We start from the raw sequence: 20,164 nt of genomic DNA, 5'->3' as shown, positions 1-20,164 counted from the left end.
AGGAGCTGAACAAGCACTTGTTGGGCATCACCATCATCCAGGGAGGTGTCCTGCCTAACATCCAGGAGGTGCTGCTTCCCCAAGAAGTCAAAGAAGAAGTGAAATCTTCCAATAAATACCACTTCACCACCATCGGCTTCTTTAGGAGCCACATCCATTTCTTAAGACAGAATAGACTTAGGCAATGGCCTAAATCACCATCTCTGTGTTTCTTCATGTATATATGCACGCATTTATGTATTGTGTGTATAATGTGGCACGAGTTGTCTATGATGGTTTGTGTCTCTTCATGTATTTATGTTTGGTTACATGTAAGTATAGCTACTTACATCAGTGACGGTACAGTGCTCGATTGATATTCCCACTGCCAAGTGCACCTAAGGTTCGTAACGTACATCCTAAGCGGGTGGGTGGGTAGATGGATGAATGAAAGCATAGATGATGGCTTGCCTTCAGTTATGGAGGGACTGGATGAAGTTGTTGAATGATATGTTGATGTATTATCCGCGGGGTGACGACAATGGTGGATTTTATACCCCCAAATAGGAGCACTTCAGACAATAATAAAACTAACAATTTATTATGATAACACTACAGTCGATAATAGCATTATTAATACTGCTAGTTACTCCTCTTCATTTGGTTACTGTTATTATAAATCTTATTTATAATTACTGTTGCCATTTTCAATTTCGTTGTTCCTTCGAATTTTTAGTATTACAATTTTTTCTTATCGTTATATCAAATATTGTCACTTGATGATGGTACTACTGCCACAAGAAGAACTACATCTATAACAACAACGAAAAGTAGAACTATTGCTACTACTACTAAGACCACCACTAATACTTCCACAACCAGAAGCATTAGTGATTTATGCCAGTTGGTAGCTGCGATGGGGCCTATGTGTAGGGGCTCTGCGGGAGGTCGGTGTTGTTGAGAACGCTACAGGGCACTTGGTGATGAGGGCAAGGTAACGTCCTGCCTGCCTGCCTGCCTGGGTTGGCGTGTTTTTTTGGCGGGTGGTGCATGGCTTGTCCGGTGGAGGGTGATGGATGGAGCTTGTGAAATAGAGAAAACGGCCGTGAGAGCGAGAAATTCAAGGGATAACCTGTTCGTTTGGAAATATTCCATATATATCACACATGTATTCATATGGATTGTGTGTGGTGCCTCACCGACGTGACAGTGTCTTCTCTAGGTGCATCAGTCAACCTTGCTTTTCGTGTATTGAAAGGCAGAAATAGTTTGGATAGGTGGGATTTGCCTTGGAGAGTTATGGAGGTGACACCTTGGGCACGGCAGATGAGATAGTCTGGTTAAGGAATGGAAATTGCCCGGAGTAGCAGTCGCCTGTTGCTCTCATTGCATGGATCTTAGTTTGACGCGCTAAAAACAGTAAGAAAAATGTGAAAAGTTTATGCCAACAGCATCTGGTGTTCCCAGGCAGTCACCCATCCAAGTACTAACCAGACCCAACGTTGCTTAACTTCGCTGATCGGACGAGAAGCGGTGCTCTCAACGTGGTGTGGCCGTTGGCAATGAGAAGGAAAGAAACGACCTATTAATACCGCCTTACTGAGCCAGAAGAGGTTCTTCTATCGATTCTTTTTTCTTCTTTAGATATAATATACCAATATCGACAACCTTTCAACCTTTCGATGGATTACCTATTTCGTCACCGTGTCCTGAAACATATGGAACAAAGGAAAAGAAAATGCAAGACGTAAGTAGAAATGGATAAACGGCATGACAAACGGACCAACCCTCATTGAATAACCGATCGTCCCTTAACGCATGGCGCAACCAACGTTATTATACTCCATTTTTACTCTTTCACAGAATCTAGGCGCATGCCAGGCAGGCACGCAGGCCAAAAGCCAGGCAGGTAAGTAAACAGTTATGTAGGTAGGTAGGTAGGTAGGTTGTTTGGTAGGTAGGTAGGTTGGTGGGTAGGTAGGTCAATATACAAAAAAACTCTAAGAAAATGTGTAATATCAGACCACAGCGGTGGACAAAGGAATGTCCTCTCAAAAAAGTAAATATATATTTGAAGACCTTCATTACAACTGTAAGTGATATAAAAGTAAAATTCAGAACTGACAAAACTTAAAGACATTTATTTTAATCCTCTTTCTTGCCTTTAGTTCACACCTGTCAGAGAGAGGTGCAGGTTGCTAAACCTCTATGTGTGTGTGGGTTCGTTCGTTCGTTAGGTGTGTGCCTGCCTGCCTGGATGCATGCATTCCTGCTAGACTTCATCCCAACCCCCACACTCTATCTGTCTCTATCTGTCTGTCTGTCTGTCTGTTTCTATATAGTATCTACCTATCAATCTATCTGTCTATCTATCAATCTATCCATCTATATATATACACACATACATACATACATACATACATATAGTAGGCCGTCCACTTTGTATGAACTAATAAGGTTGGCTTCGGTGTGCGTGCGATTTGGGCAGGCTTTGATTAAGTGGAGAGTCTTGGGTATTTTTTTTTTGTGATTCTATGTGGTTTGACGTTACTCTGAAAAGGCTTGCTTCCTTTCTTTGAGTTTTAACCTGTTGTCGGTCAGGTTAATAGTGGTTAGGTAAAGAGTAGCCTTTGGCTTTAGTGAGATGAGGTATCGCTAGTAATAATAGTTAGGTTAGATTAGGTTTGATTTGGTTTCGTTGGTTGAGGTTATTTAAGGATTAGCTTAAGTTCTGTGAGGTTTGATGAGGGCAGATAAAGATAGGTTGGATTAGGTTAGGTTTCGTTTTGTTTGATAAGGCTAACTTATTTTATGTCTCGTTGGCAGGTGAGGTTGGGTTTAGAGTAGTATCGTTAGGCGAAGTTAGGTTTGCTCTGGTGAGATGAGGCTATGCTTGGTTTGGTGAGGCTAGACTAGGCTACTTTTGGTCTGGTAAGGTGAGTTTCAGCCAGATCTAACTTTCTTCCGAAGTATCTAAGCAAATACATGTAAATGTTTAGCAATCTGTCTAGTTATCTGTCTTTTTAGCAGTCGAGTCAACCTACCTGCCTACCAATAATTAGCCTTTCAATCTATCTGTTGGGTCATAATTTCCTTCTACACATCTGTCTATATACCTGTGTATCTATCTAGTAATCACTGTATCTACCTATTTTCCTGCCGTTACACCAAAAAATACTTCGATTTATCTATTGGGTTATAATTTCCTAGAGAACCATCTATCTATCTTCGTATCCCTCTGTCTATCTGTACATATATGTATATATTAATCCACCCACCTATGTCTCTGTCTGCCCCTCAATCGGCCTCTTCATATTATAGCAAACGACCAGTCTTAAACTTGACACCTCTCGAGTTCCTTACTCTTATTTTGAATTCCGTGGCATTGACATAATGACATAGGTGTTAGCTAAGCTGCCGAATGTCTGCATGGACCTATACCATGTCTTCATTATTTCTCTCTCACAGAAATTCAGTGTGGACCTCTAAGTGAGGCCCGGAGGTTGTTGTGTGCTTTGCCGAGGCTAGGTTGGATACCGCAATGGAAGGCAACTCAATTATGAACTCTCTAAGTCGCAGAAGCCGTACACGGTGCGTCCTTGCCTCTTGAGGGCGTTCACCACGTCCGTGACGGTCACAGTCTTCCGCTTGACATGCTCAGTGTAGACGAAAGCGTCGCAAATCACTTTCTCGACGAACACCTTTAGAACACCGCAGGTCTTCTCGAAGATGAGGTCAGACATATGCTTCTCGCCGCCACGACGAGAAAGACGACGAATGTCAGTCTTCGTGATGCCACCACCTTGTGGTGGCGCATGGCGCCTCACTTGGCTAGACCCTTGCCACCTTTGCCTCGAAACGTCATGCCTGCTGCTCAGACTCAGTGTGCCACTGAGTTACCCCCACACCATCACGAACAACTTACTGCCTTTGACGAACACAATTAACATCACACCTTTGAAGCTGTCTTTGCAGTACTGGCTACCTATACACTCCCCCATGCCACACATGCAACCAGTAAACAAAGACATTTGGAAGAGCAGTGACCCCCGCTTCCAAATAATAAACACATGTATGTTAGGTTAAGGCCCGACGTCTTCTCTTTATCTAAATTTCTTCCTCACCTACTTGTCACATCTTCATGATTGTCTCCCTTCCTCCTACCCCCATTTTCTATACGATTTTGTTTGTTTCTTTTGTATTGTGGCGACAAAGTAGTCTCCTACTGCAGGTAATACTCAGACGACACGATGTCCGGATGTGGCAAGGGTGGCAAGGTGAAGGGGAAGTCAAAGTCTCAATCCAGTACGGCTGGGCTCCACTTCCTCATGGGCAGGATCCACCATTTCTTTCATAGAGGTAATAATGCCGAGCGTGCGGGTGCTGGTCCTCCCGTCCACTTGGCTGCAGTGATGGAGTAACTTGCAGGCGAAGTGCTTGAGCAGGGTCTCAACGCTGCCCGTGACAACATTAAGACTCGTATCAGTCCCCGTCACCTGCACCTGGCCATCCTTAATGACGAGGAGCTGAACAAGCACTTGTTGGGCATCACCATCATCCAGGGAGGTGTCCTGCCTAACATCCAGGAGGTGCTGCTTCCCAAGAAGTCAAAGAAGAAGTGAAGTCTTCCAATAAATTCCTCTTCACCTCCATGATCTCCTTTAGGAGCCACATCCATTTCGTAAGACAGAATAGACTTAGGCAATGGCCTAAATCACCATCTCTGTGATTCTTCATGTATATATGCGCGCATTTATGTATTGTGTGTATAATGTGGCACGAGTTGTCTATGCTGGTTTGTGTCTCTTCATGTATTTATGTTTGGTTGCATGTAAGTATAGCTACTTACATCAGTGACGGTACAGTGGTCGATTGATATTCCCACTGCCAACTGCACCTAAGGTTCGTAACGTACATCCTAAGCGGGTGGGTGGGTAGATGGATGAATGAAAGCATAGATGATGGCTTGCCTTCAGCTATGGAGGGACTGGATGAAGTTGTTGAATGATATGTTGATGTATTATCCGCGGGGTGACGACAATGGTGGATTTTATACCCCCAAATAGGAGCACTTCAGACAATAATAAAACTAACAATTTATTATGATAACACTACAGCCGATAATAGCATTATTAATACTGTTAGTTACTCGTCTTCATTTGGTTACTGTTATTATAAATCTTATTGGAATTATTGTTGCCATTTTCAATTTCGTTGTTACTTCGAATTTTTAGTATTACAATTTTTTCTTATCGTTATATCAAATATTGTCACTTGATGATGGTACTACTGCCACAAGAAGAACTACATCTATAACAACAACGAAAAGCAGTACTACTGCTACTACTACTACCACCACCACTAATACTTCCACAACCAGAAGCATTAGTGATTTATGCCAGTTGGTAGCTACGATGGGGCCTATGTGTAGGGGCTCTGCGGGAGGTCGGTGTTGTTGAGAACGCTACAGGGCACTTGGTGATGAGGGCAAGGTAACGTCCTGCCTGCCTGCCTGCCTGGGTTGGCGTGTTGTTGTGGCGGGTGGTGCATGGCTTGTCCAGTGGAGGGTGATGGATGGAGCTTGTGAAATACAGAAAACGGCCGTGAGAGCGAGAAATTCAAGGGATAACCTGTTCGTTTGGAAATATTCCATATATATCACACATGTATTCATATGGATTGTGTGTGGTGCCTCACCGACGTGACAGTGTCTTCCGTAGGTGCATAAGTCAACCTTGCTTGTCGTGTATTGATAAGCAGAAAAAGCTTGGATAGGTGGGATTTACCTTCGAGAGTTATGGAGGTGACACCTTGGGCACGGCAGATGAGATAGTCTGGCTAAGGAATGGAAATTGCCCGGATTAGCAGTCGCCTGTTGCTCTCATTGCATGGATCTTAGTTTGACGCGCGAAAAATAGTAAGAAAAATGTGAAAAGTTTATGCCAACAGCATCTGGTGTTCCCAGGAGGTCACCCATCCAAGTACTAGCCATACCCAACGTTGCTTAACTTCGCTGATCGGACGAGAAGCGGTGCTCTCAACGTGGTGTGGCGTTGGCAATGAGAAGGAAAGAAACGACCTATTAATACGGCCTTACTGAGATAGAAGAGGTTCTTCTATCGATTCTTTTTCTTCTTTAGATTTAATAGGCAATATCGACAACCTTTCAACCTTTCGATGGATTACGTATTTCGTCACCGTGTCTTGAAACATATGGAACAAAGGAAAAGAAAATGCAAGATGTAAGTAGAAATGGATAAACGGCATGACAAACGGACCAACCCTCATTGAATAACCGATCATCCCTTAACGCATGGCGCAGCCAACTTTATTAAACTCCATTTTTACTCCTTCACAGAATCTAGGCGCATGCCAGGCAGGCACGCAGGCCAAAAGCCAAGCAGGTAAGTAAACAGTTATGTAGGTAGGTAGGTAGGTAGGTTGGTTGGTAGGTAGGTAGGTTCGTGGGTAGGTAGGTCGATATACAAAAAAACTCTGTAGAAATGTGTAATATCAGACCGCAGCGGTGGACAAAGGAATGTCCTCTCAAAAAGGTAAATATATATTTGAAGACCTTCATTACAACTGTAAGTGATATAAAAGTAAAATTCAGAACTGACAAAACTTAAAGACATTTATTTTAATCCTCTTTTTTGCCTTTAGTTCACACCTGTCAGAGAGAGGTGCAGGTTGCTAAACCTCTATGTGTGCGTGCGTTCGTTCCTTCGTTAGGTGTGTGCCTGCCTGCCTGGATGCATGCATTCCTGCTAGACTTCATCCCAACCCCCACACTCTATCTGTCTCTGTCTGTCTGTCTGTCTGTCTGTTTCTGTATAGTATCTAACTATCAATCTATCTGTCTGTCTATCAAATTATCCATCTATATATATACACACATACATACATACATACATATCGTAGGCCGTCCATTTTGTGTGAACTAATAAGGTTGGCTTCGGTGTGCGTGCGATTTGGGCAGGCTTTGATTAAGTGGAGAGTCTTGGGTACTTTTTTTTTGGTGATTCTATGTGGTTTGACGTTACTCTGAAAAGGCTTGCTTCCTTTCTTTGAGTTTTAACTTGTTGTCGGTCACGTTAATAGTGGTTAGGTAAAGAGTAGCCTTTGCCTTTAGTGAGATGAGGTTTCGCTAGTAATAATAGTTATGTTAGATTAGGTTTGATTTGGTTTCGTTGGTTGAGGTTATTTAAGGATTTGCTTACGTTCTGTGAGGTTTGATGAGGGCAGATAAAGATAGGTTGGATTAGGTTAGGTTTTGTTTTGTTTGATAAGGCTAGCTTATATTATGTCTAGTTGGCAGGTGAGGTTGGGTTTAGAGTAGTAGCGTTAGGTGAAGTTAGGTTTGCTCTGGTGAGCTGAGGCTATGCTTGGTTTGGTGAGGCTAGGCTAGGATACTTTTGGTCTGGTAAGGTGAGTTTCAGCCAGATCTAACTTTCTTCCGAAGTATCTAAGCAAATACATGTAAATGTTTAGCAATCTGTTTAGTTATCTGTCTGTGTAGCAGTCGAGTCAACCTACTTGCCTACCAATAATTAGCCTTTCAATCTATCCGTCGGGTCATAATTTCCTTCTACATATCTGTCTATATACCTGTGTATCTATCAAATAATCACTGTATCTACCTATTTTCCTGCTGTTACACTAAATAATACTTCCATCTATCTATTACGTTATAATTTCTTAGAGAGCCATCTATCTACCTTCGTATCCCTCTGTCTATTTGTACACATATGTATATATCCATCCACCCACCTGCCTCTCTGTCTGCCCCTCAATCGGCCTCTTCATATTATAGCAAACGACCAGTCTTAAACTTGGCACCTCTCGAGTCCCTTACTCTTATTTTGAATTCCGTGGCATTGACGTAATGACATAGGTGTTAGCTAAGCTGCCGAATGTCTGCATGGACCTATACCATGTCTTCATTATTTCTCTCTCACCGAAATTCGGAATGGACCTCTAAGGGAGACCCTGAGGTTGTTGTTTGCTTTGCCGTGGGAAGGTTGGATAGCGCAATGGAAGGCAACTCAATTATGAACTCTCTAAGTCGCAGAAGCCGTGCACGGTGCGTCCTTGCCTCTTCAGGGCGTTCACCACGTCCGTGACGGTCACAGTCTTTCCTTTGACATGCTCAGTGTAGGTGAAAGCGTCGCGAATCACTTTCTCGAGGAACACCTTTAGAACACCGCGGGTCTCCTCGAAGATGAGGTCAGAGATAAGCTTCTCGCCGCCACGACGAGGAAGACGACGAATGGCAGGCTTCGTGATTCCACCACCTTGTGGTAGCGCATAGCGCCTCACTTGGCTAGACCATTGCCACCTTTGCCTCGACCCGTCATGCCTGCTGCTCAGACTCAGTGTGCAACTAAGTTACCCCCACACCATCACCAACAACTTACTGCCTATCACGAACACACTTACCATCACACCCTTGAATCTGTCTTTGCAGTACTGGCTACCTATACACTCCCCCATGCCACTCATGCAACCAGTAAACAAAGACATTTGGAAGAGCAGTGACCCCCGCTTCTCAACAATAAACACATGTATGTTGGGTTAAGTCCCGATGCTTTCTCTTCATCTAAATTTCTTCCTCCCCTACTTGTCACATCTTCATAATTGTCTCCCTTCCTCCTACCCCCATTTTCTATACGATTTTGTTTCTTTGTTTTGTGTTGTGGCGACAAATTAGTCTCCTACTGCAGGTAATACTCAGACGACACGATGTCCGGATGTGGCAAGGGTGGCAAGGTGAAGGGGAAGTCAAAGTCTCAATCCAGCACGGCTGGGCTCCAGTTCCTCATGGGCAGGATCCACCATCTCTTTCGTAGAGGTAATAATGCCGAGCGTGCGGGTGCTGGTCCTCCCGTCCACTTGGCTGCAGTCATGGAGTAACTTGCAGGCGAAGTGCTTGAGCAGGCTCTCAATACTGCCCGTGACAACAGGAAGACTCGTATCAGTCCCCGTCACCTGCAGCTGGCCATCCTTAATGACGAGGAGCTGAACAAGCACTTGTTGGGCATCACCATCATCCAGGGAGGTGTCCTGCCTAACATGCAGGAGGTGCTGCTTCCCAAGAAGTCAGAGAAGAAGTGAAATCTTCCAATAAATTCCTCTTCACCTCCATCGGCTCCTTTAGGAGCCACATCCATTTTTTAAAACAGAATAGACTTAGGCAATGGCCTAAATCAACAACTCTGTGTTTCTTCATGTATATATGCGCGCATTTATGTATTGTGTGTATAATGTGACACGAGTTTTCTATGCTGGTTTGTGTCTCTGTATGTATTTATGTTTGGTTGCATGTAAGTATAGCTACTTACATCAGTGACGGTACAGTGGTCAATTGATATTCCCACTGCCGACTGCACATAAGGTTCGTAACGTACATCCTAAGCGGGTGGGTGGGTAGATGGATGAATGAAAGCATAGATGATGGCTTGCCTTCAGTTATGGAGGGACTGGATGAAGTTGTTGAATGATATGTTGATGTATTATCCGCGGGGTGACGACAATGGTGGATTTTATACCCCCAAATAGGAGCACTTCAGACAATAATAAAACTAACAATTTATTATGATAACACTACAGCCGATAATAGCATTATTAATACTGCTAGTTACTCCTCTTCATTTGGTTACTGTTATTATAAATCTTATTGGAATTATTGTTGCCATTTTCAATTTCGTTGTTACTTCGAATTTTTAGTATCACAATTTCTTCTTATCGTTATATCAAATATTGTCACTTGATGATGGTACTACTGCCACAAGAAGAACTACATCTATAATAACAACGAAAAGCAGTACTACTGCTACTACTACTACCACCACCACTAATACTTCCACAACCAGAAGCATTAGTGATTTATGCCAGTTGGTAGCTACGATGGGGCCTATGTGTAGGGGCTCTGCGGGAGGTCGGTGTTGTTGAGAACGCTACAGGGCACTTGGTGATGAGGGCAAGGTAACGTCCTGCCTGCCTGCCTGCCTGGGTTGGCGTGTTTTTTTGGCGGGTGGTGCATGGCTTGTCCGGTGGAGGGTGATGGATGGAGCTTGTGAAATAGAGAAAACGGCCGTGAGAGCGAGAAATTCAAGGGATAACCTGTTCGTTTGGAAATATTCCATATATATCAACCAGTATTCATATGGATTGTGTGTGGTGCCTCACCGACGTGACAATGTCTTCTCTAGGTGCATCAGTCAACCTTGCTTTTCGTGTACTGAAAGGCAGAAATAGTTTGGATAGGTGGGATTTACCTTCGAGAGTTATGGAGGTGAGACCTTGGGCACGGCAGATGAGATAGTCTGGGTAAGGAATGGAAATTGCCCGGAGTAGCAGTCGCCTGTTGATCTCATTGCATGGATCTTAGTTTGACGTGCGAAAATTAGTAAGAAAAATGTGAAAAGTTTATGCCAACAGCATCTGGTGTTCCCAGGCGGTCACCCATCCAAGTACTAACCAGACCCAACGTTGCTTAACTTCGCTGATCGGACGAGAAGCGGTGCTCTCAACGTGATGTGGCCGTTGGCAATGAGAAGGAAAGAAACGACCTATTAATACGGCCTTACTGAGGCAGAAAAGGTTCTTCTATGGATTCTTTTTTCTTCTTTAGATATAATAGCCAATATCGACAATCTTTCAACCTTTCTATGGATTACGTATTTCGTCACCGTGTCTTGAAACATATGGAACAAAGGAAAAGAAAATGCAAGACGTAAGTAGAAATGGATAAACAGCATGACAAACGGACCAACCCTCATTGAATAACCGATCGTCCCTTAACGGATGGCGCAACCAACGTTATTATACTCCATTTTTACTCTTTCACAGAATCTAGGCGCATGCCAGGCAGGCACTCAGGCCAAAAGCCAGGCAGGTAAGTAAACAGATAGGTATGTAGGTAGGCAGGTAGGTTGGTAGGTAGGTAGGTTGGTGGGTAGGTAGGTCGATATACAAAAAAACTCTGTAGAAATGTGTAATATCAGACCGCAGCGGTGGACAAAGGAATGTCCTCTCAAAAAAGTAAATATATATTTGAAGACCTTCATTACAACTGTAAGTGATATAAAAGTAAAATTCAGAACTGACAAAACTTAAAGACATTTATTTTAATCCTCTTTTTTGCCTTTAGTTCACACCTGTCAGAGAGAGGTGCAGGTTGCTAAACCTCTATGTGTGCGTGCGTTCGTACGTTCTTTAGGTGTGTGCCTGCCTGCCTGGATGCATGCATTCCTGCTAGACTTCATCCCAACCCCCATACTCTATCTGTCTGTATCTGTCTGTATGTCTGTGTGTCTCTGTATAGAATCTAACTAACAATCTATCTGTCTATCTATCAATCTATCCATCTATATATATACACACATACATACATACATACATTTAGTAGGCCGTCCATTTTGTATGAACTAATAAGGTTGGCTTCGGTGTGCGTGCGATTTGGGCAGGCTTTGATTAAGTGGAGAGTCTTGGGTACTTTTTTGTGTGATTCTATGTGGTTTGACGTTACTCTGAAAAGGCTTGCTTCCTTTCTTTGAGTTTTAACTTGTTGTCGGTCACGTTAATAGTGGTTAGGTAAAGAGTAGCCTTTGGCTTTAGTGAGATGAGGTTTCGCTAGTAATAATAGTTAGGTTAGATTAGGTTTGATTTGGTTTGGTTGGTTGGGGTTATTTAAGGATTTGCTTACGTTCTGTGAGGTTTGATGAGGGAAGATGAAGATAAGTTGGATTAGGTTAGGTTTTGTTTTGTTTGATAAGGCTAGGTTATATTATGTCTCGTTGGCAGGTGATGTTGGGTTTAGAGTAGTATCGTTAGGTGAAGTTAGGTTTGCTCTGGTGAGCTGAGGCTATGCTTGGTTTGGTGAGGCTAGGCTAGGTTACTTTTGGTCTGGTAAGGTGAGTTTCACCCAGATCTAACTTTCTTTCGAAGTATCTAAGCAAATACATGAAAATGTTTAGCAATCTGTCTAGTTATCTGTCTTTGTAGCAGTCGAGTCAAGCTACCTGCCTACCAATAATTAGCCTTTCAATCTATCTGTCGGGTCATAATTTCCTTCTACACATCTGTCTATATACCTGTGTATCTTTCTAGTAATCACTGTATCTACCTATTTTGCTGCCGTTAAACCAAAAAATATTTCCATCTATCTATTGGGTTATAATTTCCTAGAGAGCATCTATCTACCTTCGTATCCCTCTGTCTATCTGTACACATATGTATATATCCATCCACCCACCTATCTCCCTGTCTGCTTCTCAATCGGCCTTTTGATATTATATGAAACGACCAGTCTTAAACTTGGCACCTCTCGAGGCCCTTACTCTTATTTTGAAGTCCGTGGCATTGACGTAATGACATAGGTGTTAGCTAAGCTGCCGAATGTCTGCATGGACCTATACCATGTCTTCATTATTTCTCTCTCACAGAAATTCGGTATGGACCTCTAAGGGAGGCCCGGAAGTTGTTGTGTGGTTTGCCTTGGCTAGCTTGGATACCGCAATGGAAGGCAAGTCAATTATGAACTCTTTAAGTCTCAGAAGCCATACACGGTGCGTTCTTGCCTCTTGAGGGCGTTCACCACGTCCGCGACGGTCACAGTCTTCCGCTTGACATGCTCAGAGTAGGTGAAAGCGTCGCGAATCACTTTCTCGACGAACACCTTTGGAACACCGCGGGTCTCCTCGAAGATGAGGTCGGAGATACGCTTGTCGCCGCCACGACGAGTAAGACGACAAATGGCAGGCTTCGTGATGCCACCACCTTGTGGTGGCGCATGGCGCCTCACTTGGCTAGACCCTTGCCACCTTTGCCTCGAAACGTCATGCCTGCTGCTCAGACTCAGTGTGCCACTGAGTTACCCCCACATCATCACCAACACCTTACTGCCTTTGACGAACACACTTACCATCATACCCTTGAAGCTGTCTTTGCAGTACTGGCTACCTATACACTCCTCGATGCCACTCATGCAACCAGTAAACAAAGACATTTGGAAGAGCAGTGACCCCCGCTTCCGAAAAATAAACACATGTATGTTGGGTTAAGGCCCGACGCTTTCTCTTCACCTAAATTTCTTCCTCACCTACTTGTCACATCTTCATGATTGTCTCCCTTCCTCCTACCCCCATTTTCTATACGATTTTGTTTGTTTGTTTTGTGTTATGGCGACAAATTAGTCTCCTAAAGCAGGTAATACTCAGACGACACGATGTCCGGATGTGGCAAGGGTGGCAAGGTGAAGGGGAAGTCAAAGTCTCAATCCAGCACGACTGGGTACCAGTTCCTCATGGGCAGGATCCACCATCTCTTTCGTAGAGGTAATAATGCCGAGCGTGCGGGTGCTGGTCCTCCCGTCCACTTGGCTGCAGTCATGGAGTAACTTGCAGGCGAAGTGCTTGAGCAGGCTCTCAACACTGCCCGTGACAACAGGAAGACTCGTATCAGTCCCCGTCACCTGCAGCTGGCCATCCTTAATGACGAGGAGCTGAACAAGCACTTGTTGGGCATCACCATCATCCAGGGAGGTGTCCTGCCTAACATCCAGTTGGTGCTGCTTCCCAAGAAGTCAGAGAAGAAGTGAAATCTTCCAATAAATTCCTCTTCACCTCCATCGGCTCATTTAGGAGACACATAGATTTCTTAAGACAGAATAGACTTAGGCAATGGCCTAAATCACCATCTCTGTGTTTCTTCATGTATATATGCGCGCATTTATGTATTGTTTGTATAATGTGGCACGAGTTGTCTATGCTGGTTTGTCTCTACATGTATTTATGATTCTTTGCATGTAAGTATAGCTTCTTACATCAGTGACGGTACAGTGGTCGATTGATATTCCCACTGCCAACTGCACCTAAGGTTCGTAACGTACATCCTAAGCGGGTGGGTGGGTAGATGGATGAATGAAAGCATAGATGATGGCTTGCCTTCAGCTATGGAGGGACTGGATGAAGTTGTTGAATGATATGTTGATGTATTATCCGCGAGGTGACGACAATGGTGGATTTTATACCCCCAAATAGGAGCACTTCAGACAATAATAAAACTAACAATTTATTATGATAACACTACAGCCGATAATAGCATTATTAATACTGTTAGTTACTCGTCTTCATTTGGTTACTGTTATTATAAATCTTATTGGAATTATTGTTGCCATTTTCAATTTCGTTGTTACTTCGAATTTTTAGTATCACAATTTCTTCTTATCGTTATATCAAATATTGTCACTTGATGATGGTACTACTGCCACAAGAAGAACTACATCTATAATAACAACGAAAAGCAGTACTACTGCTACTATTACTACCACCACCACTAATACTTCCACAACCAGAAGCATTAGTGATTTATGCCAGTTGGTAGCTACGATGGGGCCTATGTGTAGGGGCTCTGCGGGAGGTCGGTGTTGTTGAGAACGCTACAGGGCACTTGGTGATGAGGGCAAGGTAACGTCCTGCCTGCCTGCCTGCCTGGGTTGGCGTGTTGTTGTTGCGGGTGGTGCATGGCTTGTCCGGTGGAGGATCATGGATGGAGCTTGTGAAATAGAGAAAACGGCCGTGAGAGCGAGAAATTCAAGGGATAACCTGCTCGTTTGGAAATATTCCATATATATATCACACACGTATTCATATGGATTGTGTGTGTGCCTCACCGACGTGACAGTGTCTTATGTAGGTGCATCAGTCAACCTTGCTTGTCGTGTATTGAAAGGCAGAAATAGCTTGGATAGTTGGGATTTACCTTCGAGAGTTATGGAGGTGACACCTTGGGCAAGGCAGATGAGATAGTCTGGCTAAGGAATGGAAATTGCCCGGATTAGCAGTCGCCTGTTGCTCTCATTGCATGGATTTTAGTTTGACGCGCGAAAAATAGTAAGAAAAATGTGAAAAGTTTATGCCAACAGCATCTGGTGTTCCCAGGCGGTCACCCATCCAAGTACTAATCAGACCCAACGTTGCTTAACTTCGCTGATCGGACGAGAAGCGGTGCTCTCAACGTGGTGTGGCCGTTGGCAATGAGATGGAAAGAAGGGACCTATTAATACGGCCTTACTGAGCCAGAAGAGGTTCTTCTATCGATTCTTTTTTCTTCTTTAGATTTAATAGGCAATATCGACAACCTTTCAACCTTTCGATGGATTACCTATTTCGCCACCGTGTCTTGAAACATATGGATCAAAGGAAAAGAAAATGCAAGATGTAAGTAGAAATGGATAAACGGCATGACAAACGGACCAACCCTCATTGAATAACCGATCGTCCCTTAACGCATGGCGCAGCCAACGTTATTATATTCCCTTTTTACTCCTTCACAGAATATAGGCGCATGCCAGGCAGGCACGCAGGCCAAAAGGCAGGCAGGTAAGTAAACAGATAGGTAGGTATGTTATAAAGCTACTGAAGTATAACAACCGCTCGTCCACAAGTTTAATATATGTATAACTTCTCTACAAGTAATTACAAAGTCTTTTTATGACATTTAGTAGCAGCGAGCGTATACGAACCTCGTCTACGAATCAACAGTGAATTCCTACAAAATATCAAGATTGAAAACAAGAATACCTCTCACAACCAAGAACTTACAACCTGCTCCTGACAATTCTCTCCAACCAGCCCCCTCCGTCTCCCCGATCATCACGCTCATGTAGAGGTGAAGAGGTCACAGGACGCCTTGCAAGTAGTTTAATAATATATTGATACAAATAATCTTGCAACTTGTACGACGAACCAGCGAACTACAACCATCTACAATCAACTACAAGTAACAACTCTACGAGTCGTCTGTATAATCTTCTACACGCACCTACAAGTAGCGGCAGTCTTCATCCCACAACGAGTAAATCAGAAGAGAAAAAGACCGAGAAAACATCGACAAAGAAAAACGGAACAAACAAACGAAGAATGAGACACGACTCATAACTAACAACTACCAGATCTCACCCTCCTCTCTCTGCTACATCCACCCAACCCCCACCGCTTACGCAGGTGTGAAGAGGTCAAGACGACGAAGCAAACACCAAGTCCATATTCACAGCTCATCTTACTCACTCGTCTTCACTCAAGTTACTCATCGCTACTCATTCACTCACCACAGCTACCAGTGTGGAAAGTCGACGTCATCATGCGTGCTTGCTGAAAATACGCCACGTCGGTCAACACACTACCTGCACCACCACTCACACCATTCCCACCACGGTGAAAATTAGTGAGTTACATAGTTACTTTATTTATACAATACACAGTGATAGACAATAAGCTTCTGCACAAACATATAAAACGTGCTGTATAGTTACAGCTTAAATACACATACTTACTTCAGTTATCTGCATAACTCAAACACTAAATAATCACCAACAATAAATATTCTACTCTGTATATATTCATTCATTTATTATAACATTTATTTACTACCAACGAGTGTTACCATTTATACCTACATAAAATACGTGTTTCATACATACAGCTATACATTATTATATCTACAAAGTAATAAAGAAAATATACCATCACAGTTACTCAGTGAGCGATTAAAAGAACTGTATTAAACATTTATTAATTAAAGCTACCTAGTGGAAACAGATAAATTAAGTTACAAGGTAAACTAGAGAAAAAAAATGGCCAACACAAATGACGTTAGCAAGAGTGAACATCTTCAACACAATCGTGAAGACAATGATTTCCACACAGTGCTGACACACATATTACCCACGATAGGTACAAGTGAACAACAAGTCAGTGTATATAGTTAATACTGTATATAGTGTATATATATATATATTTTTTTTATATATAAAATAAAATATGGGACTATATAATATCATTTTCAATAATAGCTGTGCAATATAAACTAAACTTTAAAAAAGTGTCCCAAGGGATTTAACCAGCAATTATGCAACCATGAACAACATAGAAAAAGCGTAGACAAACGAAGACAAACAAACTATAGAAAATCAATATATACAAAAAAAAAAAAAAAAGAAAGAAAGAAAAAGTAAGAAAGAAAAAAGAGAGAAACAGAGTAAGATCACATAACAAACAAATGAAAACAAGTATAAGTGTTACTGCAAAAGCCAAAATACCACATAAACTACAAAAAAAAAAAAAAAAAAAGCAAAAGGTTGTCTCCACAAGCTAGTGGCATGGCACATCATATCATCGACCGCAGCATATGTCAGGACTGCAATTATTACAATTATGTAACTACAAACGAAATGTAACTCCATATTATAATTATGTAACGACAAACGATTGCATTATGTTACACTTGCTACAATTATGTAACTACAAACGATATGTAACAATTATGTAACGAAAAACGATTGCATTATGTTACACTTGCTACAATTATGTAACTACACACGATATGTAACAATTATGTAACGACAAACGATTGCATTATGTTACACTTGCTACAATTATGTAACTACAAACAATATGTACCATTTATGTAACAGTTGCATTAACAAGATGTAACTTTTAAGTAACTTTAACTACAATTATGTAACTACAAACAATATGTACCATTTATGTAACAGTTGCATTAACAAGATGTAACTTTTATGTAACTTTAAATACAATTATAAGGCCAAGACACTTATGTAACAGTTGCATTAACAAAATGTAACTACAATTATAAGGCCAGCACAATTATGCATTACCACAATATTTTGTAACAATTCATAAAATGTTACAATTATGTATTACCACAATGCTACTACAATGTTATAAGTCATACAACTGTACCACAATTCTTTATAACCAGTATCATCATACAAGTTAGGTGAAATATTAGACATTACTAAAGTGATAACTCAATATGTAATGTATAACCTAGCAGTATTACCATTGCACAATTATATGCATATGTCTGTTATACATACACATCTCACAAAATGTATACAACTTGTTTAAAATGTAATATTACTGAATAATCACTATTTACTATAAATATTATATATATACAATATTATAATCAATATTATGTACTAATAGATACAATATTATAATCAATATTATGTACTAATAGATTAGCACGTGTCAATGATAATTGCTGTCGGAGGTCCTTCAGCTGCGTGGACTGAGCATATGTTATGAGTCCATATTATAATTACAAATCATAATAGATAGATAGATAAATAGATAGATAAACAGCTCTATGCGAGCCTGGGAATGGGAAATGATCTTGCAAGTTACACTGAGGAAAAGCTGACGACAGATTACGAAGTAGCCAGTCAGTTAGTTGTCAGCAATTCACCAGGTGAACAAAGCCATGTTGACCACACACACACATACACACATACTCACACACAGGCTTCTAGAACTTTCCAATCACAGGGAACACACGTGATACGTCTCCTGTTTCACCAGAATTTAGGAAAGAGAGCTCAGAAGGAAGCTAGCCATAGAACAGACAGATCGTAAGGAGAAGGGCTTAGCAACTTGAGAGAGAGACAGAGAGAGCGAGACAGGGAGATAGCTCCCGGGACTCTACTTTATACTTCACGCTGTGAGAGAGACTTGTTAATATATCCGAGACAAATAAAAATAGTTCCATACTATTCTTTACCTCTCCTTGTCATTGAATGACAAATGGGAAAGAAGATTATCTACTTACAAAGCTACTCAAGTATAACAACCGCTCGTCCACAAGTCTAATATATATATAACTTCTCTACAAGTAACTACAAAGTCTTTTATGACAGGTAGTTAGGTAGGTAGGTTGGTTGGTAGGTAGGTAGATTGGTGGGTAGGTAGGTCGATATACAAAAAAACTCTGTAGAAATGTGTAATATAAGACCGCAGCGGTGGACAAAGGAATGTCCTCTCAAAAAAGTAAATATATATTTGAAGACCTTCATTACAACTGTAAGTGATATAAAAGTAAAATTCAGAACTGACAAAACTTAAAGACATTTATTTTAATCCTCTTTTTTGCCTTTAGTTCACACCTGTCAGAGAGAGGTGCAGGTTGCTAAACCTCTATGTGTGCGTGCGTTCGTTCGTTCGTTAGGTGTGTGCCTGCCTGCCTGGATGCATGCATTCCTGCTAGACTTCATCCCAACCCCCACACTCGATCTGTCTCTGTCTATCTGTCTCTCTGTTTCTGTATAGTATCTAACTATCAATCTATCTGTCTATCAATCTATCCATCTATATATATATACACACATACATACATACATACATATCGTAGGCCGTCCATTTTGTATGAACTAATAAGGTTGGCTTCGGTGTGCGTGCGATTTGGGCAGGCTTTGATTAAGTGGAGAGTCTTGGGTACTTTTTTTTGTGATTCTATGTGGTTTGACGTTACTCTGAAAAGGCTTGCTTCCTTTCATTGAGTTTTAACTTGTTGTCGGTCACGTTAATAGTGGTTAGGTAAAGAGTAGCCTTTGGCTTTAGTGAGATGAGGTTTCGCTAGTAATAATAATTAGGTTAGATTAGGTTTGGTTTGGTCTGATTGATTGAGGTTATTTAAGGATTTGCTTACGTTCTGTGAGGTTTGATGAGGGCAGATAAAGATAGGATGGATTAGGTTAGGCTTTGTTTTGTTTGATAAGGCTAGCTTATATTATGTCTCGTTAGCAGGTGAGGTTGGGTTTAGAGTATTAGCGTTAGGTGAAGTTAGGTTTGCTCTGGTGAGATGAGGCTATGCTTGGTTTGGTGAGGCTAGGCTAGCTTACTTTTGGTCTGGTAAGGTGAGTTTCAGCCAGATCTAACTTTCTTCCGAAGTATCTAAGCAAATACATGAAAATGTTTAGCAATCTGTCTAGTTATCTGTCTTTGTAGCAGTCGAGTCAACCTACCTGCCTGCCAATAATTAGCCTTTCAATCTATCTGTCGGGTCATAATTTCCTTCTACACATCTGTCTATATACCTGTGTATCTATCTAGTAATCACTGTATCTACCTATCTTCCTGCCATGAAACCGAAAAATACTTCGATCTATCTATTGGGTTATAATTTCCTAGAGAGCCATCTATCTACCTTCGTATCCCTCTGTCTATCTGTACACATATGTATATATCCATCCACCCACCTATCTCTCTGTCTGCCCCTCAATCGGCCTATTCATATTATAGCAAACGACCAGTCTTAAACTTGGCACCTCTCGAGTCCCTTACTCTTATTTTGAGTTCCGTGGCATTGACATAATGACATA

General features: G+C 41.8%; 1 protein-coding gene, 3 non-coding genes and 6 pseudogenes across 4 annotated transcripts; 3 read left to right on the top strand and 7 right to left on the bottom strand.

Annotated features, from left to right (window-relative positions):
- Positions 1 to 1,421: 1,421 nt before the first annotated feature.
- Positions 1,422 to 1,540, bottom strand: LOC145409969 (5S ribosomal RNA). The gene has a single exon (XR_013899196.1). It is a non-coding gene; the product is annotated as a 5S ribosomal RNA (ribosomal RNA).
- A 1,996-nt stretch (positions 1,541 to 3,536) lies between these two features.
- LOC145409854 (histone H4-like) lies at positions 3,537 to 3,844 on the bottom strand (annotated as a pseudogene).
- A 385-nt stretch (positions 3,845 to 4,229) lies between these two features.
- LOC145409853 (histone H2A-like) lies at positions 4,230 to 4,601 on the top strand (annotated as a pseudogene).
- Positions 4,602 to 5,919: 1,318 nt separating this feature from the next.
- Positions 5,920 to 6,037, bottom strand: LOC145409983 (5S ribosomal RNA; annotated as a pseudogene).
- Positions 6,038 to 8,028: 1,991 nt separating this feature from the next.
- LOC145409852 (histone H4-like) lies at positions 8,029 to 8,336 on the bottom strand (annotated as a pseudogene).
- Positions 8,337 to 8,721: 385 nt separating this feature from the next.
- On the top strand, positions 8,722 to 9,093 carry LOC145409850 (histone H2A-like; annotated as a pseudogene).
- Positions 9,094 to 10,410: 1,317 nt separating this feature from the next.
- LOC145409967 (5S ribosomal RNA) lies at positions 10,411 to 10,529 on the bottom strand. Its single transcript, XR_013899194.1, has one exon. It is a non-coding gene; the product is annotated as a 5S ribosomal RNA (ribosomal RNA).
- Positions 10,530 to 12,532: 2,003 nt separating this feature from the next.
- Positions 12,533 to 12,822, bottom strand: LOC145409875 (histone H4 type VIII-like). Its single transcript, XM_080280150.1, is given in 2 exon segments — positions 12,533 to 12,756; positions 12,759 to 12,822. Coding segments are annotated over 2 exon segments (288 nt in total).
- A 385-nt stretch (positions 12,823 to 13,207) lies between these two features.
- LOC145409849 (histone H2A-like) lies at positions 13,208 to 13,579 on the top strand (annotated as a pseudogene).
- Positions 13,580 to 14,896: 1,317 nt separating this feature from the next.
- On the bottom strand, positions 14,897 to 15,015 carry LOC145409963 (5S ribosomal RNA). Its single transcript, XR_013899190.1, has one exon. It is a non-coding gene; the product is annotated as a 5S ribosomal RNA (ribosomal RNA).
- Between the last annotated feature and the right edge of the window lie 5,149 nt (positions 15,016 to 20,164).

Source organism: Coenobita brevimanus, chromosome 83 (assembly GCF_032717465.1).
Source record: "Coenobita brevimanus isolate Jiangsu-jjx chromosome 83, ASM3271746v2, whole genome shotgun sequence".
In the NCBI taxonomy this organism is placed as follows: Eukaryota; Metazoa; Arthropoda; class Malacostraca; order Decapoda; family Coenobitidae; genus Coenobita; species Coenobita brevimanus.
This window is presented reverse-complemented; position numbering and strand designations above follow the sequence as displayed.